This window comes from Mandrillus leucophaeus, unplaced genomic scaffold (assembly GCF_000951045.1).
Source record: "Mandrillus leucophaeus isolate KB7577 unplaced genomic scaffold, Mleu.le_1.0 Scaffold1003, whole genome shotgun sequence".
Classification (NCBI taxonomy): domain Eukaryota; kingdom Metazoa; phylum Chordata; class Mammalia; order Primates; family Cercopithecidae; genus Mandrillus; species Mandrillus leucophaeus.
The window spans coordinates 480,938-506,575 of record NW_012098133.1 but is presented as its reverse complement, the minus strand read 5'-3'; the positions used below and the strand labels follow the sequence as shown (position 1 = coordinate 506,575).

General features: G+C 52.4%; 4 protein-coding genes across 6 annotated transcripts in view; 1 reads left to right on the top strand and 3 right to left on the bottom strand.

The window, feature by feature from the left end:
- Positions 1-1,434, bottom strand: part of HDAC3 (histone deacetylase 3) — a 17,336-nt gene extending 15,902 nt beyond the window's left edge. The window contains exons 1-2 of the mRNA XM_011973802.1: positions 1,305-1,434; positions 1,117-1,199 (exon numbers count right to left, since the gene is read on the bottom strand). Coding sequence (XP_011829192.1) covers positions 1,117-1,199; positions 1,305-1,359 — 138 coding nt within the window. The 5' untranslated portion in view covers positions 1,360-1,434. The remainder of the gene's footprint in view (positions 1-1,116; positions 1,200-1,304) is intronic.
- Positions 1,435-1,472: 38 nt separating this feature from the next.
- On the top strand, positions 1,473-5,672 carry RELL2 (RELT-like 2). 2 transcript variants are annotated; one of them, XM_011973772.1, is made up of 8 exons: positions 1,473-2,311; positions 2,748-2,987; positions 3,384-3,449; positions 3,545-3,611; positions 4,057-4,242; positions 4,512-4,887; positions 5,002-5,035; positions 5,263-5,672. In XM_011973772.1, the coding sequence occupies exons 2-7, from the start codon at positions 2,804-2,806 to the stop codon at positions 5,032-5,034; spliced, it is 912 nt and encodes a 303-aa protein (XP_011829162.1). In that variant the 5' UTR covers positions 1,473-2,311; positions 2,748-2,803; the 3' UTR covers position 5,035; positions 5,263-5,672. The 2 variants fall into 2 exon arrangements, with proteins under 2 accessions (XP_011829162.1, XP_011829169.1); XM_011973779.1 differs by having other exon boundaries at positions 1,473-2,327.
- FCHSD1 (FCH and double SH3 domains 1) lies at positions 3,892-16,030 on the bottom strand. The gene is made up of 20 exons (XM_011973790.1): positions 15,965-16,030; positions 15,636-15,733; positions 14,984-15,029; positions 14,512-14,579; positions 14,027-14,168; positions 13,804-13,940; positions 13,589-13,652; positions 12,600-12,728; positions 12,028-12,150; positions 11,765-11,860; positions 11,225-11,344; positions 10,712-10,816; positions 10,398-10,559; positions 9,640-9,768; positions 9,460-9,543; positions 9,175-9,292; positions 8,820-9,040; positions 7,603-7,690; positions 6,281-6,336; positions 3,892-6,163 (listed from the first exon to the last, which is right to left on the bottom strand). Exons 1-20 carry the CDS (start codon positions 15,983-15,985, stop codon positions 6,098-6,100), a joined length of 2,073 nt encoding a protein of 690 aa, XP_011829180.1. The 5' UTR covers positions 15,986-16,030; the 3' UTR covers positions 3,892-6,097.
- Positions 16,031-18,324: 2,294 nt separating this feature from the next.
- The window catches only part of ARAP3 (ArfGAP with RhoGAP domain, ankyrin repeat and PH domain 3), a 34,952-nt gene continuing 27,638 nt past the window's right edge, over positions 18,325-25,638 (bottom strand). For both annotated transcript variants that reach the window (XM_011973760.1, XM_011973751.1), the window contains 12 exons: positions 24,677-24,824; positions 24,306-24,374; positions 23,488-23,562; positions 23,274-23,388; positions 21,644-21,772; positions 21,430-21,563; positions 21,120-21,202; positions 20,987-21,022; positions 20,795-20,858; positions 20,547-20,684; positions 20,288-20,326; positions 18,325-19,338 (listed from right to left, as the gene is read on the bottom strand). In XM_011973760.1, coding sequence (XP_011829150.1) covers positions 18,871-19,338; positions 20,288-20,326; positions 20,547-20,684; positions 20,795-20,858; positions 20,987-21,022; positions 21,120-21,202; positions 21,430-21,563; positions 21,644-21,772; positions 23,274-23,388; positions 23,488-23,562; positions 24,306-24,374; positions 24,677-24,824 — 1,498 coding nt within the window. In that variant the 3' untranslated portion in view covers positions 18,325-18,870. The remainder of the gene's footprint in view (positions 19,339-20,287; positions 20,327-20,546; positions 20,685-20,794; positions 20,859-20,986; positions 21,023-21,119; positions 21,203-21,429; positions 21,564-21,643; positions 21,773-23,273; positions 23,389-23,487; positions 23,563-24,305; positions 24,375-24,676; positions 24,825-25,638) is intronic.

Genomic DNA, 25,638 nt, shown 5'->3' with positions numbered 1-25,638 from the left:
TATCATAAGAAACTCGGCCGGGCGTGGTGGCTCATGCCTGTAATCCCAGCACTTTCGGAGGCTGAGGCTGGTGGATCACCTGAGGTCAGGAGTTCAAAACAAGCCTGACCAACGTGGTGAAACCCCATCTCTACTAAACATACAAAAATTATTTGGGCAGGGTGGCAGGCACCTGTAATTCCAGCTACTCAGGAGTCTGAGGCATAAGAACTGCTTGGACCTGTGGGGTGGAGGCTGCAATGAGCGAAAAATCACACCACAGCACTCCAGCCCTGTCTCTTATACACATCTCTTCCCTAGCAGCTGGGACTACAGGCACACCCACCACACATCGCTACTTTTTTTATTTTTTATTTTTGTAGAGATGTGGATCCCACTGTGGCCCAAGCTGGTCTCCAACTCCTGGCCTCAAGCGATCCTCCCATTTCAGCCTCCCAAAGTGCTGGGATTACAGGCATGGGCCACTACACCTGGCCTGGCTTAACTGTTACTATCCCATATCACAGCCATAAATTCCAAGCTGGGAAGACAGCATGTGTATGTCTGGGAGATGAAAAACCGGATAGCGATTAAGTAGAACCATGTAGAGGTATTCCGGGCTGAAAAAGGAATACCTAAGATATCTCCTCTCTTCCACACGCACATACACATTTACAAACACGGTAGTATCGTCCCACCCTGGAGCCCCAGCTCCTTGGAGGTAAAAAAAAGGCGGCAAAAGAGGAGTGGGAACTGAGGGTAAACCTTACACCCTGATACAGTGATATCCGCTCCCCTAAACCTAATTCGTGAGGCCAAGGCCCTATCCACACTCTAAAATGCAGAGGAGGAACACTCCTTCTGTCTTCAAACCAGCCCCCACATCACCTTAACCCTAGGCCAAGGGCTAGGGTGCCTACAGTCAGAGGGTGGCCGACCTGAGCTGAGAAAGTACTTTCCATTAAGCAGAGAACGCCACCTCCAACACCCGGCACTTTCAAGATACTCCGGCGTCTTCTATCCAGCTCCCCGCTACTCTAGGGGCTGGTCGCACTTGATGCACTCAGTCCAGCCCACCTATCCCTTCCGCCACAGCTCGCCCCCCCACCAACCCCCGGCCGAGGCGGCGAAACTCACGATCATCTTCTTATAGAGACCGTAATGCAGGACCAGGCTATGGGTCAATGCCAAGCGATGGGGCTTCATAGGGTGTCCAGCTCCTGGGGGTGGGGAGAAAAGAGTTCGTCAGCTCTCACCCCTGGAGTTGCAACCCCCGCCTCAAAACCTCCGCGTCCCAACCCTCATGCATAGCCCTGTTTCCTCACCGTAGTGGAAGTTGCCCACGTCGGGGTCGTAGAAATAGGCCACGGTCTTGGCCATGGTGCCGGCGGGAGCAGGCCCCGCGCCTCCGCCGCCCGCCGCCCGCCACCCTCCGCCAACCCCGCCCCAGCCGTGCGTGCTGCGCAAGCACGTAGCCTGCCTCTGCGGAACTGGGCGTTGCGGTCCCGCCTCCAGCCACACCCAGGCCACGCCCCCGGGGGAGCTCCGCCCCTCGCCTGGCTCCGCTCTCCCGGGAGCTGCGGCTTTGAGCGTCCCGGGTTGGGCGGGGAACTGGTAGCATCGCTCCTAGGATGCGAGGGCCATTTCTCTCCGGCCGGGGGTCAGATCCTCGGGAAGCTGAGCCATCCCATCCAGCCGCTTGCCCCAAACCGGGCGCAGGCCGTGGTCACTTCTCTAGGAAGCTCCGAAGATCCCGCCACTCCGTCCCTCAAAGGTGCGGAAAGCCGGCTTCCCCCAGCCCTCGGGGAAGATTCCTGACTTTCCGCTTGGTCGGGGCATCTGAGGGCAGGAGCTGCGCCAGGCGTAGCGGATAGACCAGTGGACAACACCCACGCCGGACCTCCTGTCCCCTACCCGGACCTAGACTCGGCGCCACACATTGCCCCGGGGGGGCCAGGCGCAGTCACGCGCGCGCACAGCTCACGCTCTCCGCCCCGCACACCTGCGCTCCGCCTCCTGGTTCTGGGCCCGCGACGGGCGAAGGCATTTGGGAAGCCAGGGCGGCTGCGGAGGCGATCTCCCTGACCCAGGGCCGGAGTTGCCCGGAGCCTGCCGCCGCTCTCAGTCAGCCCGCATCCTTCTCTGTCCTTCCCTCCCCCCGCCTGCCACGGCGCGGGTATCCGCAGCCACAGCCCGGGGCCGGTGAGGCGGCGAAGGGGGAGGGGAGGAATCAAGGGATGAGCGCCGGAAGGGCGTCGGGGGCCCCGAGCCGCACTAGGACGCCCCTGGAGCCGGAACCTGAGCAGAAGCCGGAACCAGAACCAAACCACCGGTACCGGGTGGGCCAGGTGGTCAGGGTGGGAGAAACCAAAAAGGGAGAGGGGTGCGGGAGTACTGAGAGGAGGGGGCTGCAGAGGCCTGGCTCAGGCCGGCGCGGAGGAGGTGCGGGCGCTGACTCAGGCACGATTTCTGCTCCCGCCGCCTAAGAATTCCGTCCCATCTCGTGCTGCAGTGTCCTTGGGAGGGACGGAAGCGCGAACGAGCTGGAAAGGGGAACGCTCGGGGCGTCGGGGAAGCGGCACCAGGGTCGTGGTAGAGAGCTTGCGTAGCCGCTGACCTCTTGCCTTGGGCCGTATTGACGAAACAGCACCCCTGGCCCGGACAGCTCCCTGGTTGGGTAGAGGGTGGAGCCGGACCTTAGCCGAACGTCTTAGACGTGCTTGTTTCAGATCCTGAGGACTGCATTCCTACCCCTCCCCCATTCCCAGCTGCAGCCCCCTAAACCCAGGAGGCGCCCTGGCCCGCGCTCGCCCCCCAGGGCCTCATGTCGGAACCACAGCCTGACCTGGAACCGCCCCAACATGGGCTGTATATGCTCTTCCTGCTTGTGCTGGTCTTCTTCCTCATGGGCCTGGTAGGTTTCATGATCTGCCACGTGCTCAAGAAGAAGGGCTACCGCTGCCGCACGTCGAGGGGCTCCGAGCCTGACGATGCCCAGCTTCAGCCCCGTGAGTGGAGCCTGGAACCCTGGCTCAGTAACCTTTCATCCTTCTCCCCACACCTCTGCCCCTCACCTCTGCCTCCCTGACCAACAGACCCAGGCCAAATCCTGATCAAGCCTGCTCAGGAAGCTTGGTGATGCACTCTTGAATTAGCAAGTGGGGTGACACCACTCTGAAAGCAAAACTAGAGAAGGCAGCATGGGCAGCAAGGGTCCTCTGGGTGGTAGTCTTGGGCTTGCATTGGTGTCCCCATCTTTTCTGGTCCCTGAAATGCTGAGGTCCAGCATGATAGCAAGTAGGTAAAAGGGTATGTCCTAAGCAATAAATGATAGGAGCCACCAGGTAATGTTCCCCCAAAGCTGACTCATTCCTGCTTCCTTGCCAATCTCTTTCATCCTTCAGCTGAGGACGATGACATGAATGAGGACACAGTAGAGAGGATTGTTCGCTGCATCATCCAAAATGAAGGTGGGTCTAGCATAGCCCCTTGCTCCCTCCTTCTCCAACCTTCTCTTGCCCTGACCTCCACCTTCACTGACTCCCTCTTTTCCTTCTTCCCTCAGCCAATGCTGAGGCCTTGAAGGAGATGCTGGGGGACAGTGAAGGAGAAGGGACAGTGCAGCTGTCCAGGTGAGCTGGAAACAAGGGCCAGCATGACTTAGCTTGCCTTGGAGAGTATCCTCTCCTCCAGCACAATCCTCTCCCAGTCTCCTTGCATGTATGGGGTTGGGGGAAGGGCAAAGCTGGCTAACTTATAGGAAGAAAGAAGTTTTGTAGAAATCTCGATTCCTTCAAAACATCTCTCTCATCTAGATGTCATCAAACCTAACATTTACCTCTAGTGCCACTCCTTTGGGTTAAGCAATGTTCTTTTTAGCAAACAGCCCTGGGAGGAAGAACATGTGGTCACTAACATCTTAATATTGAATTTATTAGATAAAGACAAGAAAAAATGTTGGGGCTTGGGGAAATTGGGGCTTCTGGGGTTTTAAGGAGCATGCTGAAAGAACATAGGAAACAAAACATGAAGGGAAATGGAAATGTTACCCTTGCTCCCCTCCTCCCTGCTGTCCAGTGTGGATGCCACCTCCAGCCTGCAGGATGGAGCCCCCTCCCATCATCACACAGTGCACCTGGGCTCTGCAGCCCCTTGCATCCATTGCAGCCGCAGCAAGAGGCCTCCACTTGTCCGTCAGGGACGCTCCAAGGAAGGAAAAAGCCGCCCCCGGACAGGGGAGACCACTGTGTTCTCTGTGGGCAGGTGGGGCAGGTGCTCCAGGGAAAGTGAGGTTGAGGTAGGGGGCCCAATGATCAGGCACCTGATCCAAAAGTGGGCCTTGGCTCTTTCCTCCTGGACTGGGAGCTCCAGCGGAAGTCACGCTACACAATGTGCCCCACAGTCTGAGAAGGCCTCCCCTACCTTAGGCCAGAGGGAAGTAGCCACCAAACTCAAGATGTCCCTGGTCAGAGGGGAGGGCCAAGCAGCCTCTGAGTTGTGGTCCTAAACCCCAGTGTTCCCTTCCCTCCCAGGTTCCGGGTGACACACATTGAGAAGCGCTATGGACTGCATGAACACCGTGATGGCTCCCCCACGGACAGGAGCTGGGGCTCTGGTGGGGGACAGGACCCAGGGGGTGGTCAGGGGTCTGGGGGAGGGCAGCCCAAGGCAGGGATGCCTGCCATGGAGAGGCTGCCCCCTGAGAGGCCACAGCCCCAGGTCCTAGCCAGCCCCCCAGTACAGAATGGAGGACTCAGGGACAGCAGCCTAGCCCCTTGTGCACTTGAAGGGAACCCCAGAGCTTCTGCAGAGCCAACACTGAGGGACAGAGGGAGGGGCCCAAGCCCAGGGCTGCCCACTCAAGAGGCAAATGGGCAGCAAAGCAAACCGGACACTTCCGATCACCAGGTAGGAAAACACAGCCAGGACTGTACTGGGCTGGGCTCTTATTGCTCTCTACTCTTGAGGGGCACTGATATGACCTACTCCTGTTCTCTCGTTGACCCCTCCCCTTTCTCTCAGGTGTCTCTACCACGGGGAGCAGGGGGTATGTGAGGTGAGTCTGCCTGAACCCTAAATGAGGTAATCTCATCTTCCCATCACCTACTTAAACTACTTAAGCCTTTCAGCTCCCTGAACCCCCAGAGTATAAACTGCAGGCTTACTCTTTGCTATAAATCCCTTGGTTTGGTGGTGGAGGTAGGGAAGGTCCTGCAGCCCCAGGGGAAAAGCTGGATACAGCCTGAACAGGAAGCAATACTGTTACTCTTCCTCTTCTCCAAGTCTCCTTCTTCATTGTGCTGATGGACTACCAGCTGGCAGGGCCAGGGTGTGGGTGGGCGTGAAGGCCCTCCCCTCCACTGGACAGCACTGCCCCCCAGCTGAGGGACCAGCTCAACTTCCACCTGGAGTTACACGGTCTCAGGCTGGGGGCCTCAGGAGAGGTCATGGCCCCTCAGTCTCTTCTCCTTCCCCTGCCTGCAACAGGCTGCCTGACCCGCCTTCCCCAACACCTCGCTCCATATGATAGAGCGTGGCAGCTGGGAGCAGGCCCCTGCCCCTGGTGGGCCCCTAAAGCAATAGCACCATAGGCCCCCTGCCCTCTTAGCACAAGAGGCCCAGGCCCTGGCCTGGCCTTCGTGCCCTTTATTCATTGTCAATAAATCCGCTCAGACCATTACAGCTGCTTCGCATCCTGGCTCCAGCGCCTTCTGATTCCCAAGGCCTGTTCCTCTCCCCGGCCTAACCCCAGTGACCCTGGCATCCAGAGTGGGGTGGGTCACAGAGCCAGGGTGGGGAAAGAGGTGGGCCAGAACCACTAGAGACTTTGATGGATGGTTTCCAGCCCCAGAGATTTCAGGCATTTCACCACCCTAGATAGGGTGATGGCAGAAGAGAAAGGAGTAGTTCCAGTCCTAGAGATGATAGGACACTGGGAAAAAAAGGAGTGGGCTCCAGTCCCAGAAATGGGAAGGGGCAAGTTTCTACCCTTGGAGGTGAGGGTGGAAATAGGGAGATTCCAGGTTTTGGCTGTGTTGCTCTGGATCATTGAGGGTGTGGTCTGACAGCTTGAAGATAGGGACAGCAGCATCACCGGGGGTCAAGGATTCCCTGGCCTTCAGGTGAGGGGATCTGGGTGGCCAGGATCCGGGGTTTTAGCCGGCGGGGGAGGTGGTGGACGCATCTGTAGGGAACACACAGTTAGTGCTCCAGAGTCCTCCCTTAAGGGTATACCAGACAAAACAGGACTGATTGGAATAACCCCTCTAAATACAATTTCCTCCAAGGCAAGGGCCCTTACCGGCCTGAGTCGAGGTACCATCATGTCCAGGAGCCCAGGGAAGTCCAGGGCTTTGTCTGGAAATAAGAACCACAAGTCAGTCTTCAGACTTTGTTTTGTTCAATGCTGTATCTCCAGCACTTAGGAAAGTGGCATTCTATAAATATTTGCTAAATTAATGGTCACCATCCTAGACCATAAAATCCATCACTCTATCCACTGTCCTCAACATTTATTGGGTAACTGCTGTATAATCAGCTCTGCTCAAGGTATAAAACAGATATAAAAGGCAGATAGGATACATAGCGCTCCTACCCTCAGTGGCTGTCAAGAAACCAATAATGAAACCTCAATAAACACAATAAATGACTAAGTGCTAAGTCATGCAAAGTGAACTTGGGGTGGTGGAGATGATGGTAACTCCAGGGAGGGAGACTCCTTGTGGACAAGGTGGGAGTACCAGAAGGTTTTAGAAAAGGCAGGCATTCCACAGCCATTAAAAAGAATGAAATCATGTCGTCTGTAGCAACATGAATGGAGTTGGATGCCATTATCCTAAATGAACTAACTCAGAAACAGAAAACCAAATATTGCATGTTCTCACTTATAAGTGGGAGCTAAACAACAGCTACACATGGACATAGAGATGGAAATAACAGACTCCCAGGACTCCAAAGGAGGCAAAGGTAGGAATCGAGGCAGGGGTGAGGGTTGAAAAATTACCTATCAGGTACAATGTTCACTATTTGAGTAACAGGTACACTAGAAGCCCAATCTCCACTAGTATGCAGTATATCCATATGACAAACAAGCACATGTACCTCCTGAATCTAAAATAAATAATAATAAAACTGCTATAGACATTTAAAAAAGAAAAAAAAGTGGGCATCAGAAAAAATGATACAAAGCTAGGTATCTGGACACTAGGAGCAAAAGGTGCATATTGGGAGGACACCATGAGAGAACTTAGCTAATTTTTAAAATAGTGACTGAATACTTACTGTGTGCCAGGCACAATGCTGTGTAGTCCACAGGCATCTTTTTTAACTCTCATAACAATTCAATGAGCTAGTACCTTTTCCTTACCTCATAAAGAACATAAACTGAGGCCCAGACAGGTTCAGAATCCCACCTCGAGTCACACACTTGGAAATGACAGAGCGGGATCTGAACCAGTCAGCCTGGCTCCAGAGCCCAGGCAAGTGCTCTCCACCAAGCTGCAATAGACCTTATTGCAAGATGCCTGAGGGCATGGAGAGGACCAGACCGTGACCTGGGAGTCCAAGCTTCCTCCTTCTTCCTTATCTGTTAGCCTCCCAGGGCTCCCAATTCCTTCCACTCACCCCCAGGCAGGACAGGTGCAGGGGGCCCATCCAACACAGAGGTAGGTGCAGGTGGGGAGAAGCTGGGAGGAGAAGGGGACGGCAGCATCTGGAGGTGGGGTGGGCACACAGTTATTCCTGGCACGTGGGGAGGTTTTACCAGCTTTTCCTCTCATCCCATCTTCAGTTCCTTCCTCATCACTTCCCAACACAGGAAGTGGCCAAATGCTTGCATTAAGATGGGGGGGTGTAGCTGACAGATATTCAACAGTCAATATGTATTGAACGCTTATGTATACTATGTCTCAAGTGTTCTACTAGCACTTCACATGTACTAATTCATTCAATCCTCACCACTACCCCATGAGGTAGGCATTTTTATTAATATGACTCCTGTGTTAGAAGTGAGACCCAGGTTAAGCCAGGTCCAAAATCATAGAGCCAGTTATTGGCAGAGTGCTGGCTAGAACCCAGGTCTCCTGACGCCCACTCCTATTCTCTTTCTGCTGTATGTATATACATTATAACAATAGGTATCTTATATTGAAACACCTTCTGCATTCCACTGCACTAAAGGCTTTGCCTCGGCCGGGCATGGTGGCTTGCACCTGTAATCCCAGCACACTGGGAGGCCAAGGCAGGCGGATGACCTGAGGTCAGGAGTTCGAGACCAGCCTGACCAACATGGAGAAACCCTGTATCCACTAAAAATAGGAAATTGGCTGGGCGTGGCGGCACGCGCCTGTAATCCCATCTACTAGAGGGGCTGATACAGGAGAATTGCTTGAACCCGGGAGGTGGAGGTTGCGGGGAGCCGAGATCGCCCCATTGCACTCCAGCCTGGGCAACAAGAGCGAAACTCCGTCTCAAAAAAAAAAAAGGCGGGGGGGCTTTACCTCGATTATCTCTAATTATGACAGTGAGCCTGCTAAAGTAGGTATTATCCCCATTTTACATGTGAAGAAACAAGCTCAGAGAGATTAAATCATTGCCCAAGTTATACAATAGAAATTTGAACTCAGATCTATCCAGCACTAAAGTAGGACCCCCAAACTCCTATGAAGGCTGCCTTGGTTTTCCCTTTCCCCTGCCCACCCATAGGAGATGGGGAGGCCCAGGCCACTACAGGAGGTAAACCTGGGGAGCAGAGGGGGCATTAAAATGAATATGAGGCTTTACTGGGGTGGAAGGGTCAACCCAGAGGTGCCTGGGTAGTTCAGGGAGAAGGTAAGCCTCACCTGTTCAGGGTCAGAGAATTCAGGTGGCCCTGGGGGACCAAGCAGCTCTTCCACCAGCAGTGAGGGGAAGACCCCAACATGGCCCCCAAATTCTCCCCTCCAGAAGCCGTCATCTACTCCATCTTGGGCCCGGGGCAGCAGACGGATGAGCGCCCCCTCAGGGAAGCTCAGCTCCTCTGCACTCTGTCCGGTGTAGCTGTACAGGGCCCGTGCCAGGAATGCTACAGAGGCCCAGGAGAAACGGTGAGAGGGAGGTGGGTGGCAGTGCCCCAGGACCGTGACACCCCAGGGCTACAACCCCTAACAATTCTTCACCATACCCAGGGTCCCCTAACCCCAAATTTCCCTTTCTTACCTGTGGGCTCTGCCCCAGAGGGATTGTCACTGTCTTGGCCGCTCTCTGGGAGGGAGAGGTCCGGGAAGTTGAGATACCGCTCAGGGACAAAGCCTATCTCACCGTGCTGGTTCCGAGCCTGCTCACCCAGCAATGTGAACAGATATTAGATTTACCTCAGCAGTCCATGACCCTGGCTCTCCTCTACTCAGGCTTCTAGCTTTGCCTAGAAGGGTCCATGGGGGCCACAGAGAAGTCCCTCCTACTGCCCCCAACCCAAGGTCAGAGCCCAGGGTCCATACCCACCTTGACCCATTCGTCAGCATCTCCCTCCTCTATGACCTCCAGCCACTCACCCTCCGTGATTGTCAGCTCATCCTCATGCCCTGCCTGGGCCACACACGAAGGATTCAGGACTTGGCTGTCCCTGACCCTTGCCCATCAAAGGTCCCCACCCCCATCAAAGGTCCCCACCCCCATTCATACCTGATAGCGAAATACCACATGTGCAGGGCAGGGGAGGGGCCTAGTGGCCAGGGCTTGGGGGGCAGGCTCCTCAAAGAGCTCTCCTGTCTCCTCACATTCCTCAAAGTCAGAAAGCTCAGCATCCTCAGCCTAGAGGGGCAAAGAACAGACCTCATATGGGGCCCGCTCTCAAGCACTGGTTCTATCTCCCACTCTTCCATCTTTCCCGTAAAGGACACCATGGATCCCCCTCCAAGGTAGCTGCACCCATCCACTTACCATGTATACAACCACAGTCACCACAGAGTAGGATAATAACAACAGTAATAGCAGAGTTACAGCAATTGAGTGCATACTATGTGCCAAGCACAATGCAAAGTATCTTGTATATATTGTCTCATTTAATCTTCATAATGACCCAGTGCTAATAGTTTTGCACAACTATTAACCTCACTTTATTTATGAGGAAACTGGGGTTCAGAAAAGTTAAGTCACTTTTCGAGATTGCACAGCTCATAAGTGGAGTGGCTGGTACTCAAAGCCCTTACAGATTGCCCCAGAACCCTACTTCTTAATCATTCTATTATGCTCATAATAAAAATTTACTGAGGATTCTATGCCAGAAATTATGTAAAGAATGATATATGAATGATTTCACTTAAACCTCACAATAACCCTTTGAGTTAGGCACAACTGTGATTCCAGTTTTATAGGGTTTGCGTTCCACTGGAGTTTTTCACTTCTAAGTAAGGATGGGTAGTGTCAGGGGAGGAGCTCACGGTTGGAGAGAGGTCCCTCTGGGACAGCCGAGCCTCGCTGAGACGTCGCTCCTGCTCCACCTCATCCTGGGCCTGGGTCATGGCTGGCTTCAGCCAGCGCTGCACATCGAGGCCAGCCCCCTGCAGCAGAGTCAGCCGGGCAGCCCCCTTCACCTGGCTCACCTGGCATAGGGAGGAAGTTAGTTAGTGGAACCTGGCTGATGGCAGTGTCTACTCTCTGCTTCTCCCTTCCCTCCTTCCCACCATCAGAAAGAGTAGAGGGAGTGGGGCTTGCCTGAGAAGGTGAGATCTCTAACCTCAGGGGTGTGCCTCACCTGTGCCCGGCGGATGCTCTCTCGCACTTCCTGTAACCTCTGTTCTATGCCTGGAGCCTCCCGTTCTGAAGCCTGCTGCCGCCTCTGCTCCAGTCGCTGCAGTACCTGGTTGGGAAGGCAGAGAACAGGGGTGGGTGGAAATACTGTGGGGCATGACTTACTACAGGACTGGTACTTTGCTAGTTGTATCACATACATTATGTCATTTAATCTTCCCTATGAGGTGGGCGCTATTATTGGCCCTACTTTAGTGATGAGGACATTGAAGTCCAGAGAGGTTACGTCACTCCCTTACCCGGGGTTACAGAACTAGGAAGCAACAGAAGAGAATTTGAACCTATGTCGGTCTAGCTCCAAAAACTGTTCTTAACTATTGTGCCACACTGTTACTTTACAATACCTTTCCCTCCCCTCTGTAGCTCCATGACACCCTCAATGGCTCCAAGATCCCCTCTCTCAGCTTTTCTTGCTGAGACAAGAAGGTGCACATGACACCTGTGCCCCCCACCTCACCCGATGCCCATGGTTCTGGATCTTGTAGTCACGGGCAGCTCGGCTGGTCAAGCGCTGAACCTCTTTCTCCAGGCCACTCTCGCCAGCCATGCTTTCTGCTCCCCACTCCAGGGCACACACCTGAATGGGTCAGGGGGTGCTGTGAGGAGGACCTGAGGCTGCTCCTTCTCTCCAGTTCCCTCCTTTTTCCACTCTGTCTTGACCTCCAAGGACAAGGACAAAGAGGAAGGGGCACATGCCTATGGCCATGGATACAGGTAATGTGGACACAGAGATACAGAGCTTCAGAAATGGGATCCAGGTCGAGGGACAGAGGTAGAATGAAGAAGATGGTGCAGTCAAGTGACTGAAAGGTGGCCTGAGGTGTGTTTTTTTTGTGTGTGTGTCCTGGTGGGAGGGAGGTGAGTTGGAATTCTGAAACCCCCTCTCCATGGTGTAACACTCACTAAGTTAACGTAAAGACAAGGATGATGGAGGAGGAGGCCTAAATCATAGTCCCCTTTATATGTGGCCTGGTTCCAACAAGCAGGAAGGTCTCACCTGATCAGTCCCTGCTGGCTGAAACTGCTGAGGTGGGGTGGGGGAAAATACACCAGGCTCCTTAAGAAACAGCTTCAGGTCTTGCTCCCAGCTTACCTAGGGGTTGGGAAAAGTCAAAGTCACTCATTCACTGGCTCACTCTCCAACCCTGTTCCTAGCACTTCTTGGAAGAAAAAGGACAATGTGTGAAGGAAAGAGGGCTGCACTGGGAGGGAAGGGTAAAAGGGATCCCTAGGGAAGCTCTTAGAGACCACAGCCCTCACCTGGGAGGTTGTCTGCTCCCCACGGTGGGCATGCTCCAGGACGACCTCTGCGGCTTCCAGCTCAGTGCGGCTGAGGGAGGTCAAGGGGTCCCTCAAGTGTTCTGACAGCTCACTGACAAGGGCCTAGAAAGAACCCCAAGATACTAACACCACCCTTCCCCCAGATCTCTACTGTAAAATAGGCTCGTTCCAGATTTGACAGGTGATGGTCATGAGATATAGGAAGGAGGGAAGAAGACATTCTTCATGAGAAAGGCCCTCGTGTGCAGAGCACTTAGAAGTTTAAAACATACTTTAACATCCATTCTCTCCTTTGAGCCCAACTAGTGTTATAAGATAGGCAGAGAAAGGGTCATCCCTGATGAGGAATCTGGGGTTCAGAAGGGTTACGTGTACTGTACAATGCCATGCAACCAGCTAGGAGCAGAACCAGAGCCCATGTATGTATCATCTACCCACTGTAAGCAGACAAGATCCCCTGCACCGCCCAGTGTCATGGGGATCAAGAAGCAAGGGGGAGGTCCTCCTTTCCCTCCCTGCTGAGGGACAGGGGTGTTTGGGTTAAGACTGGCCTTGAGCAGAGCTGGCAGTTCCTCCTGGTAGTAATGGTCGAGGTGGGCATTGGTAGCCACCAAGGTAAGCAGGTACTCATTGCGGGCGGCTTGCAGCTGCTGGGAGTACTGGGCTGACTGGGCGGACAGCTAGGAGAGTAAACTGATGTCAATAGGAAGCCCTAGACCCCTTGAGTCCTTCCAAGACCAATTGAGAAGCCAGATCCAGAATGGATTCTCACATTATTGAGTGCTTACTATGTGCCTGGCACTACACTAAAAATGTTGCATACTCACAACTCCTGCTCAAAATCCTCTAGTGCCTTCTGCACGCATTTAAAATAAAATCCACTGTTCCTTACCACGGTCCACCAGGTTCAATATGAGCTGACCCCTACAACCTCTCTAACGTCTTTTCAAGTGCTTGTTCCCTTGCTCACAGTACTCCAGCCATACTGGCCTTCTCTCAATTCCTCGAGCCTACGAAGTTATTCCCACCTCAGAGCCTTTGCACTCATCATTTCTTCTCTCTGGAATGTTCTTCCTTTAGATCTTTGCAAGGCCAGCTCCTTCTTGACAATTAGGCCACCTATTCAGAGAGGCCTCCCTCTAAATTCTACCCCCTTGTTATTCTTTATCATAGTACCTTGTTTTATTTTCATCTTAATCTAAGTATTTATTTGCTGTCTGTCTCTCTTAACCAGACTGTGAGGGCAGGAACTCTGTTGGTAGTGTTCTCCACTTATCCATAGTGTCTAGAACAGTGCCTAGTACCTGCAGATCCTCAATAAATGCATATTAAAGGACTGAAAAAGAAGGGTATTCTTTCCATTTTATAGAAGAAAACAAGGCTCAGAGAGATGAAGTAAATTAACCAAGGTCACCCACCCAGGAAGTAGGAGAGCCTGGATTCAACCCAGTCTTTCATACTTATGCACCTAGGTTCCAAACCACTAGACTACTCTGCCCTTCTCTTCCCTGCCCCACACTCATGCCCTCATCCCTCGAACCTTGGTGCTCAGTTTCTGGAGACTGGTCCGAGAGTGGAAGATCCCATGGTCACTTCGGTTTAGCCTGTGCAGATGAGGGAAAGGAGTCAGACCCACCCCAAGTGAGAGAATATGAGATCAGAGTCAGGCCCTGCTTTGGTGACTTGGCTCCACCCCTACACAGCCCCACCTCCCTGTTCCCCCACCTTGGGCTTCCTCACTCTACATGACCCCACCTGGCCTGGACGTCAGCTGCCTTCTCCTGTGCCAAGGCCCACACACGTTCCCGCTGCCCATACAGCTTCCGACTTCGGCTCAGCTCCCGGACAGACTGCAGCACCTCGGCCTGCGCCCTCTGGAGGTTCTCTGTTCCCTATTGGGATGCATACACAAAGTCCTGATCTAGACCACCTTTGGTCCCAAGCCAGCTTTTCCTTCACCCCATCCTCTGAGCCATACCTTCCTAAGCACCTGCTCCTTGGCGCTCCGCCCTGTACCCCCTGCTAGGTCACGGTATCGGTCGGACGCCTGGAGCCGGGTTTGGCCCCCAGCCACGGTGGCATCCAGCAGGCAGCGCCAGGCACCGAACACTGTCCTGCCCCTCCCCAGAGAAGGTCTGTGTTGAGGAGGAGAGCACTCCACAGCTTCATGAGACCACCCCCGCCCCCTGACCAACACCATGGGAGACAGAGTGCTTTCCCATCCTCCCTTGTCTGTAAGCCCATCAATCGATCAGCCCATTAGCTCAGCCACAAGCCTCACTCCTGCCCTCCACCCCACCCACAGTGTCCTTGCTGGGTCAGCTCCTCTGCTGCTGCTGTGTCAGCTCTACCTACAGCTCACGTGCCCTCCCCACTTGCTAGGCCTTCATCTCCACAGGCTCCTGGGGCTGAGCTCCCCATCACTTTTTGGTCCCTGTGGCCCGCCCCCTCCATAGGGCCCACCTGCTGTCCATCTCGCCGCTCCGGTGCCCTTCCCTCTTCAGGAATGGGCCAGCCAGTTTCTGGAGTGCCTGGTGAAAAAGCCATCACAGAACCAAGTTCCCTTTCAAAGACCCACCCCAACTGGGAGAATATGAGATCAGAGTATAATCATACCATCCTTTGGGTACATTATGTGCCACTTGCTTTGCTAAATACCTTATAGTCATTAATTTGTATAATCCTTACAACAACCCTACATGAAGGTAAGGTATTATTTTTATTCCCATTTTACAGAGAAAGAAACTGAGGTCAAGAAAGGTTAACTAACTGGTCCAAGGCCATATGGCTATAATTACACAACAGGGATCTGACACCAGTCTGCTTGACTCTAGGCATCTGCTCTTGACCACAATAGGGACAGATATGGACAGACATTACTGGTGATGTAAAGGAGACTGGAACAAGAGGTAAGGTACAAAAAAAAGTCCCATACCTGCCCATACTCCCGTTCAATGGCTGCCCTCTGCTTGCTGTAGGATCTGCGGAGATTGCAGGTGGGGGGTGAGGTGGGGGATAAGGTTATGTTTGGGCATGTTCTCCCATCCTCAGTCCTCTACTCTGGGCAGGAAGAAGCTGGGGGAGCCAGGTTCCTGGAGCGTAACTGCACCCAGAGGGAATGGGACTGATGGGAGTCCTTGAGATCACCTCAGGCAGCCGCAACACAGGAAACCCTCACCTTACTGCCCTGGGCCCCAGCAGGATCCTCCCCAACCCAGAGGTTCATCTGTGGGCTTAGAGGTGAAGATTGATGGGGGCCTGGGTACGACGTCTGCCAGCCTTCCAACAGGTCTGGAAGAGGGAGAGGGATTCTGCTCTAAGGTTGATTGTAGGGTTGGGGGCAGTAGTGTGGAGTCAAGGGCTTTGAGGGAGAGTTCCTGTGTTTATGTTGGGGGGGAGTTGGGGGGGGGTTAGGTTGGGGAGCATTCCCATCCAGTATCTGGAGAGGCCAAGCCTAGGGTGAGGGCTGTGGATGGGTCGGCTGGGGAGCTCTTGGCCCCTGTTCCTCCACCCCGGCAGATGTATGTTGGGGAGAAGTGGCGCACAACGACGAAGGTGAGTGTAAATGAAGAGGGTTAGGGGGCTACCTGATGTCCTCCAGCAGATCCGCCTCCCTTTGCTGCCGGGTCTGAAGGATGCTCAGCTGTTCCAGGAAGCGAAGCTTCACCTCCTGGGCCGGCTTCACCTGCGGGGGCAAGGAGAGGATGAAGACCCCGGGCGCAAGGACCTAAAAAACACTCCGCGCAGGGAGCGGTGAGGGGGCGGGGCCAGGGAGGGGCTGAGCTCTTTCCTCTGTTACTTCTGGTTTGGGGTCTGATCCCTTCCGACTTCCCGTCTCCCACCCCAAGTCGGGTGCCCCCTTAGCTCCGTCCGTTCCCCCAGCCCGCCAGGAGTCCCCATTCAGGAGCAAGCTCACTTTTCGGGGCGGTGGCTGCATCTCCGCTCCAGCAAGGCGGCCAGCGACTGGACTCCGGAACTCGAGGAAGCCCCGCCCACTGTGGAGCCCCGCCCCAGGCCAGGCCAGGCCCCGCCCTCTTCCCGCCCACTACTTGTCCGGCGACGGCGCAGGGCGCGGAAGCGAGAGCGGGCAGCAAAGAAAATAAACCTGTTACTGCTGCGAATACCCCGGAAGGGTCCGGGCGGCGGGGCGGACGCAGCGTCCGCTGGGCGGTGGGGAGAACCCCAGGCATCTGAGTCAAGACGCCTTGAGTTCTATTTGTAGTGTATCCACTGATTCAGCCTGTAATTATTGATAATTATTCATTTGCATATGTAGATCACCAGTCCCCGAGCTAATGATGAGGAATTCAATGTGTGACCAGGGAAACTGAGTCACTGGGCACCTGAGCAAAGATGCATCTGACGAAGAGAGGGCTGGTCCCAGACCTTTTCCTAATTCCCGCTTAACTGGAAAAGCCAGCGTGAGCAGGGTGAGAAAGATGCCTGGATCCAGGAAGGAACCAGGCCCAAAGGTAAAAAGTCTGGGCCCCACTGAAAAGTAAACGATACCAGTGAGTCGGCGAAAGCTGGGAGATGCGCAGGAAGCCCCTGCCATCTTTAGGATCTTCCGGCCCTAGCACTGCTTTCTGAGGAGCCTCTCCCCTATTCCTCATCCTCCTCACCGAAGCTCCTTTGGCTCAGGCACCTGTCCCAGTAACCCTGACATGGTTCAAAACTCGAGATTCACACTCCAACTCCCCACTGACACCTCTGCTAGTGTATCTAATAGGAACCTCAACTTTTAAAGCTTTTATTTATTTATTTATTTATTTATTTATTTATTTATTTTTGAGACGGAGTCTCGCTCTGTTGCCCAGGCTGGAGTGTAGTGGCTGGATCTCAGCTCACTGCAAGCTCCACTTCCCGGGTTTACCCCATTCTCCTGCCTCAGCCTCCGGAGTAGCTGGGACTATAGGCGCCCGCCACCACGCCCGGCTAGTTTTTTGTATTTTTTTAGTAGAGATGGGGTTTCACCGTGTTAGCCAGGATGGTCTCGATCTCCTGACCTCGTGATCCGCCCGTCTCGGCCTCCCAAAGTACTGGGATTACAGGCTTGAGCCACCGCACCCGGCTAAAGCTTTTAAAGCTCCTTCAACGTGATCCTCCCCCGGTAACGTTTTAAATGGCACCGAATTTCCTCCAGTTAGTTAAGCCAGAAACCCAGAGTCAGTGTGCCTTCTCCTACTCCTACATTCTATCCATCAGTAGGTCCTACAGGTTCTATTTCAGACAACAATAAGCAAACAAAAACCTCTTGATCCACTTCCCTCAATTTCCAAGACCACTATCCTAGTCCAAGCCCTCATTATTAGACTTCTGGTCTAATATCTGGTCTCCTTACTTCCACACTTCCCCCACCCCAACCCACTGTTCACACAGCAGAGTGATCAACCTTTTTTTCTTTTTTAAAGGGAAATAAGATCTCATCATTTACTTGCTTAAAATGCAATTGCTTCAGAATAAAATCCAAATAGAATCCATGGCCTTCAAGGCTATGCGTGGAAGACCCTGCTGGTCTTTCTTACTTCAGCCTGTACTCTCCTCCCACTGTCCGCTCACTGTGCTCCAGCCTCCTTGCTGTTCCCTCAGTAGACCAAGTACCTTCCAGTGCAGAGCGTTCTTCATGCCCGCTTTCTTTCTCCAGAATCTCTTCCTTCCAGCATTCCACCTGTCTCTTCCAACAGCTTCTTTCCCTTTGCAACTCTTCACAGATGCCTTCCCCATCCACCCAGTCCAAAGGCCATTTCCACAATCACTTTTTTTTTTTTTGAGACGGAGTCTCACTCTGTTGCCAGACTGCAGTGCAATGGTGCCATCTCGGCTCACTGCAACCTCTGCCTCCCAGATTCAAGTGATTCTTCTGCTTCAGCCTCCTGAGTAGCTGGGATTACAAGCATGTGCCACCACAACCAGCTAAGTTTGTTTTTTTAGTAGAGACAGGATTTCACTATCTTAGCCAGGATGGTCTCAAACTCCTGACCTCAGATAATCCATCCCCCTCAGCCTCCCAAAGTGCTGGGATTACAGGTGTGAGCCACTGCGCCTGGCCTCCACAATCACTCTTCAAGTTCATCACTTTGGTTCAGTTTCTTCACAGCACTAAACTCACTTGTTCAAGTACTGGTTTATGTGTTTATTTGCTATTTTCTGTTCCCCTCCACAATGGAGGATCCATAAGAGCAGGGGCCCTGTTTGTTTTGTTCATGCTATATCCCCAGACCTGGGACCAATTAGGTGCACAATACATATTTGTTGAATGAATGAATGAGAATGGTAGTCTTTTGGTTCCAAGGTTTATTGACAATTACTCATCTATTTTTGACTCCCCTGGTCCCAGCCCCCAAACTCAATCAGTCTCCCTACTCCAGGCTTCACTGTAGTCCCAGAATGTAGGAAGTGGGACAGGATAGACTTTAACATCATCCAGGCCTCTGGTTTCCAAAGCATTTTTTTCTTTAATGCAATAAAACCATTCCTTTAAAACCCAAAATCTCTCACAGAACCCCTACATATCAAATATATAAAGCAGGAGCTGCCCTTGTTGAGGGAAAATATGTGAGGCTTATGGCTCTGACAGTTTGACATTCACTGCTCTCCTTACTTCAGTTACCTCGTGGTACAGATAAATGGGCTGGGCCCAGAGAGGAGCCATGACCTGTCCTGGGACACGCAGCCACTGAAGCCTTCAGTCCAATGCTCCTTCCACAGCACCACACTGGATTCTGGAGTCTTTCCAGCCGGGCCAGAGGAAGCTGCAACAGTGCCATGATGAGAGCTTCTGGGTCTTCTGGTACCTACCCTCTCAGACTGCTGGTCCTAGGGTCATGTGAGGGGATGGCTGGAGGGTGGACTAGAAGTGCAGGGGGGTTGGGTGGGGAAGCCAGGTGTCTGTGTTGGAAGGCCAGTGGGACTGGGGGATTGGGGGCTGGATGGCTGGGAAGGACTTCCCAGGCCTGCAGTGGTCTCTCCTTTCCTCAGGATAAGGCTGCTGAGCTCCTGGAGCAGCTGTTCCTCCAGGGACCCCCGTGCCTGGGGACTGCTCTTTGAAAGGGGGCCCGGAGGGGGCTCAGGTAGCCTCTCCTCCTGGCCCAGAAAGGGTTGATCCAAGGACTTCTGGCTGGTAAGGGGGTTCTCTGGCTTCACTGTCCACTCCCGTGTGGTGGAGAAAGAGGTAGAAGTGTCCTGGGTCAACTCAGGGAAGGCCCCTACTTCTTCATACACCGGCTCCTCATACACAGGCTCCTCCAGCTCCTCTTGCTCCTCCACAGACGCCTGGGATGACTTCATTGGCTGAATGGGAATGGGATGGCAGGAGTGGGCACAGAGTTAAAGTTACCAGATTATTAATCACTAACATTTACTGAGCTCTTCCTCTGGGCCAGATGCTGTAAAATACTTGGCATGTATAATACTAGAACAACCCTGTGCAGTGGGTTACACTACAAAAGAGTCAACTGAATGCAAAGGGGTTAAGTTGCCCAGCATCACATAATGAGTAAATGGCAGAGCTGGGGTTTGAACCCAGGTCTGTCTAACTCCAAAATGCATTCACTTCATCACTTTCCTTCTATTTCACAGATTCTGTGACAACTTCCCCCCCCCTTTTTTTTTTTTTTTGAGACAGAGTTTCACTCTTGCTGCCTAGGCTGGAGTGCAGTGGTGTGATCTCAGCTCATTGCAACCTCTGCCTCCCAGGTTCAAGTGATTCTCCTGCCTCAGCCTCCCAAGTGGCTGGGATCACAGGCATGCGCCACCACATCTGGCTAATTTTGTATTTTTAGTAGAGACGGGATTTTACCATGTTGATTAGGCTGGTCTTGAACTCCTGACCTCAGGTGATCCACCCACCTCAGCCTCCCAAAGTGCTGGGATTACAGGTGTGAGCCACTGTGCCCGAACTTTCTCCTTTTATTACCGCACCTTATACCTCTCATTTTCCTCATTCTTTCTGGCCTCCTCTCTCTCTCTGTCCTGTCCCTCTCCCTCTCCCTTTCTCTCTCTCTCTCCTCTCTCCCTCTCTCTCACACACACACACACATACCCACCCTGATGGCCCACACACACACACACCCCCGATGGGCTACACACACACACACACACACACACACACACACACACCCCGATGGCCTACACACACCCCGATGGCCTACATGAGGAAAACAGAGCACATCCGGGGCTCAGGCAGCACAGAGGAACACAGCGTTGACAGGCATACTGCTGGAGCAGGCACAATACTCACAAAGAACATGGACAGGGTCCTCCGGTTGTGTAGTTGCCGCTGGACACAGGTGGGGTGGGGACAAGGGGAGGGAAAGATATAAAGACACAGTGAGGACTAGCAACAGGAGACAGGAGTGGTGAATGGGGGTGAAGAAGGCAGAAGGGAGGGGGACAGTGAGCATAGGGTGGCACCAGGCTAGCAGGCACACCACTCCCTACTGCAATGTGACAAGGGTTACAGCAGGAATCAGGGGTTGGGGCAGACTGGGGTGCCTTACCAGGGTCTGATTGGCAGAGAGGAGGGTGGCTGCACTGTCATCCCCACGGATAGGCAGCAGAGGCATAGTGCCAAACTTCTGACGGGCAAGGTCGGAGGAGGAACGGCGTCGTAAGACCACTGGCTGCTGGTCATCGTGCTGGTGGGAGCGTGAGGGGTTGGCACCAGTGGGCATGAAAGGCATTGAGGAGGATAGCTGGGCCCCAGGGGGACCACAGACCCAGCCCTCAGCCTTTTCCTTCCCCTCACCTGGGCTTTAAGGATGCTGGTGGTCCAATCCCACATCTCATCCTCGTCAGTGCAGGACAAGTAGCTGGGGTGATCAGAGTGGAATCAGAGAGAGAGAGAGGGTCACAGCTATAGGAATGGAGCATAGAAAGAGGGAGGAGAAAAGACAGAGTGCAGAGCTGGGCCAGAGAAGCCAGGGCAGGAGGTACTCACAGGTGCATCTTCTCCAGTATCAATGTGAAGCCCCACCTGGGAGACAAAGACGAACAGTGATGGGGCAGTCAGAAAGGGCAGGGGGGTGAAGGCAGGAAGGTCGTGGAAGTGCGGGCTGGGGAAGAAAACTCACGGTGTTGGGGGCTTTAACTTCTTGCGGATTCCCAGGAAGACTTTGGCACCTTCCAAAGGCCACTCGCGTTCTGGTTTAGAGCTCTGAGAACAGAAACAGAGTCAGTGAGATCGAGAGATGAGAAATCATGGTTAATGAGGTCAAGATGTCATGGAAGTAATGGGGTCTGTGGTCACAGGGTCTCAGAAGTAGGGGGCAGAAAAGCAATGAGATTGATGAGAGTATGGACTGTGGAGTCAGAGGGTGGGTGCAGTCATGGCTCCTCTCCATGGCCACCCAGCATCCCACGCCTCTGGCCCCAGGGCCTCACTTTCTTCTCCTTGAGTAGCAGCAGGCAGCGGTCACGCAGCAGAAAGAACCTCTCCTGGAAGCGGCTTCCCAGCAAGCGGGGTGGCTCCTCACGACACCGCAACAGCCCCACCCGTGGGCTCTCACGTCGGATACCTGGGCACAGATGGGCAATCATGGGTCGAGGGTGCTAGGGGAGAGACCTGGGGGGTGCTGGGCAGAGGAAGGAGGCTCACCTGTGAAGAGGCAGCCGGCTTGGGCCAGGGGGACTTTTTTCAAGAGCAGGGAGGCTGAGCAGGGCTCTGGGAGCTGGCACCATTGTAAGGCCTGCTCTAAGACCTTTTCCTTGGGATGCAGTGGCCGCTCTTAAGAGGTAAGGTGAGGGTATATATCAATCAGATTATTCATACTAAGCCCTCACCAGTCCAGCGCTCACCAGTCATTCATTCATCCATTCAATTATCCAACCACAGACATTTATTTTTCACTGTCTCTATGCCAGGTACTGTGCTGGTCCTGGGATACAGTGGTGAGCATGATACCCATGGCCTCCCTTCACAAAGCACACAGTCTAGTGAGGGTATAGACACAAAATAATTGCAGACAAATAATTGCTTTGCAAGAAACAATAAGCTGAGCGAGCAACAGCACAGCAACTGAAATAGGGTAGTCAGGCAAGACCTTTCAAAAGTGGCACTTGAAGATGAGACTCAGAGATCTGAAGGATTAGGAAGAGCAAGCCATCCTACGATTGGGTGATAGATTTCAAGCATGACAAAATGCAAGAACAAAGGCTGTCAATCAGGAAAGATGTATTTGGGGAAGTAAACAGCCAATGTAGCTACAACGAAGAGGATAGATACGAGAACAGGTGATGTGAGATGAGGCATGGAGGACACAGGGGCCAGACATTCAGGGCCATGTGGGCTGTGGTAAGGGACTGGAATGATACTTTAAGTTCAATGGGAAGCCACTGAAGGGTTTTAACCATAGGAAGGATATGAGCTGATTTATGCTTGAAATGTTCACTTTGCTGCTGCGTGGAAAATTGACTGTAGGGAGGCAAGCATGGAACATTGTCCAGCTATCCCCTTTCTGGGGCCACGCATTTTAGTAGTTACTGTTGACAAAAAGATAATGGTGACTTCAGCTAGGATGGTGGTAGCAGTGGAGATGGAGAGAAATGATTGATTCTAATGGAATCGACAAGACTACTTGGTGAGTTGGGTATGAAAATGACACAAAGGGAGGAGTCCCAGAGGACTCCCAGGTTTCTGGCCTTAATCACCAGGTGAATTGTGGTACCATTTACTGAGTTGGGAAAAACTGGAGAATGGCCTAGACTTTTTTTTTAGGAAAGGGGACTAGAAACCATCTAAATTGGTCTTAGATGTTTTACATTTGAGTTGGTTGTCAGAAGTGGCGGTGTCGAGTCGGCATTTGGATATGTGAGTCTGGAGCTGAGAGGAGAGATGTGGGCCAGAGATATAAATTTGGATGTCGGGTTATTAATGGCATTTAAAACCATGAGAATAGGTTAGTTCATCCAAGGAGAAATATAGATAGATGAGAGAAAAGGGCCCAGGATTGAGCCGGGGGTCTCTCCAACATTTGGAATCTGGGCAAAAGAGGAAGAGAAGCTCCCTTTAAGGTAGAAGGTAAACTACAAGCTTGTGGGGGTCACTAAGGCCAAGATGGAAGAATACTGAGAAAGAGGGAGTGAGTCAACTGTGTTGAATGTCCCCTCGCATGGATGAGTGGATGAGTCCGCTGTATTTGGTAACATGAAGTCACTGATGACCTTGACCACACAACCACACACAGGCATATACACATGCATGAACACACAGGCATGGTCATACTCACCCAACTCCCCATGCTCGCGAATCTCAAAAGTCACCCACAAGTCCATCCCAGCTGCTGTCCCCCGCATCTCCAGTACCTGGTTAGTCAGCTCCTCAGCAGTCAGGGTTGGGGACACCTGGGGTCAGGACAAGAGCAGAGAACCCATGCTGGTCAGGCCATTGCCCCTGGAACCTCACTATCCTCTTACTTCCCCTCCAATCCCCTCGGGACCAACCTTCAGGGTGACACAGTTGTCTGGGAGCTGCTGTTCTATATAAACTTCCATGATGAGGTCTCCAGCCTGAGACAGCTGAGGGGAGGGGTAAAAAAGTCAGAAGGACAAAAAAAGGATGCAAAAGAAATCAAAGTCAGAGCGTTCCTCATGTTGCCTCATAAGCGATTCTTCCAACAAAGATCTCCTCCCAACCCCAATGTCACTCAGGCTCTTAAAAGGGAGAACTCTGGAAGTGGCAAAACTGCATCTTTAGGCTGCATATGTGCTCCCCAAGGCATCAGAGTGGTTGGGAGTCAGACTGCCTGGTCTCTTCCACTCGCTACAGGGTGACCTTGAATAAATGACCCTCTGAGCCTCAGTTTATTTGAAAAAAATGAGACTATCTACTTCATGGAGTTGTATGATACTAACATGAGATTAGAGGTGCTTGGAATATAATAAGTCCTCAGTTATGTTTGCTATTATATTTATTATTATTCTCACTGCTTTGTCTGATTTTACTAACTCCTCCTTGGATCTCTTACACTTAGTAGTAAGGTCTCACTTGATGCTCCCACAGAAAACCAAAACAAACTATCCAGTGCCAAGATTATCACCAGGAAGAATCCTCATGGTGGAACAAATGGAGCAAACCCTAACCAAACCCCACTCCCCAAAGCACTTCTCTCATTGGATTTCCCCTGTCTCCCAGAGAGCTGAGTGCTAGTGTCCCGAAGGACAGGCTGGAAAGGAAACTTCCTCAGCTGGGCAGAAAGTCAGCTTCCTGTCCTGATGTCTCCTCCTGCCGCATTCAGGAGACTAAGGTCAGGACGAGTTACCTGCACATCCTTCCAGGTGGTGATAAGACTGACCTCCAAGTCAATCTGAGCTACCTGGTCAGAATCGATCTGTGAAAGAGCCAAAAGAGAGTGTTGAGGTGCTGGAAGAGGATCTGCAGGGAAGATCTCAAGGCCAAGGAGGACCTGTTTAAAAGGGTTGGAGGCCAGAAGAGCTAAGAACCAAGGGTGTGAGGATGTTGGAAGTGAGGTTGTGGGAGAAAAAGGCCCAGGGTTCTGGGAGGTGGTTCCTGGTGTAGTGGGCCACCAGAGGCCTGGGCTGGGGGCTTGTTGGGGTGAGCAGGATCCAGAGTCTCTGGGTCCTGTGAGGGTAGGGGAAAGGGATTGTGAGTTAGAGGTCAGGAAAGTCTTACATCGAAGACAGAGATGTAGCCGTCAATGAGCTCCTGCAGCACCCGAACCTCATGTTCCCCCCGCCCATCCGTCTGGAACACGCTGGGCGCAAACAGCAGAGCCAGGTTCCGCGTGCACATCTGGTTTAGAGCCGCACATTTCTGCACCCTGCAGAGGGGTGCCAGGGTCTTCATCAATGTAGCCATTCATTCAGCAAACACTTATTGAATCCCTATTGTATGCCTGGGCTAAGTGCTTGGGATACAGTAGTAAGACAATATTGGCATCAAGGAGCTCCCAGTCTAGGGGAGACAGATAAGGCAAGAATCAGCAAACTTTTTATGTAAAGGGACAGATAGTAGACATTTTAGGCTTGCAGGCCAGACGGTCTCTGTTGTAACTCCTCAACTCTGTTGCTGCAGCATGAAAGGAGCTATAGGAAATGTATACATGAATGGGTGAGGCTTTACACTTTATGTACAAAACTTTATTTATAAACATAGGCAATAAGCTGGATTTGGCCCCATGGGCCTGTAGTTGACCAATCCCTATAATATAGTATGTTTTTATTATTTATTTATTTTTATCTTTTGTAGAGATGGGATGTCTCACTATGTTACCCAGGCTGGTATCCAACTCCTGGGCTCAAATGATCCTCCTGCCTTGGCCTCCCAACGTGTTGGGGTTACAGGTTTGAGCCACCACACCTGGCCCCTGTAATATAGTGTAATCAGTGCAATACAGAAAGGGTTTCTCCCCAGAATTGGTCAAAGACCTGTCTTCCTAACAGATTGGTAAAGGTAGATGTGCATCTTATTCATTTTTGTGTTTCTTATATCTAATGCTTTCCCTGACATCACATAATAAAACAAAATAATATTGATTGCTAACCATTTCTGAAGGCTTATGACATGCCAGATGTACTGGCATGTACTGTACTAAGAATTTAATGAATTTTGACTCTCTTTTTTTTTTTTTTTTT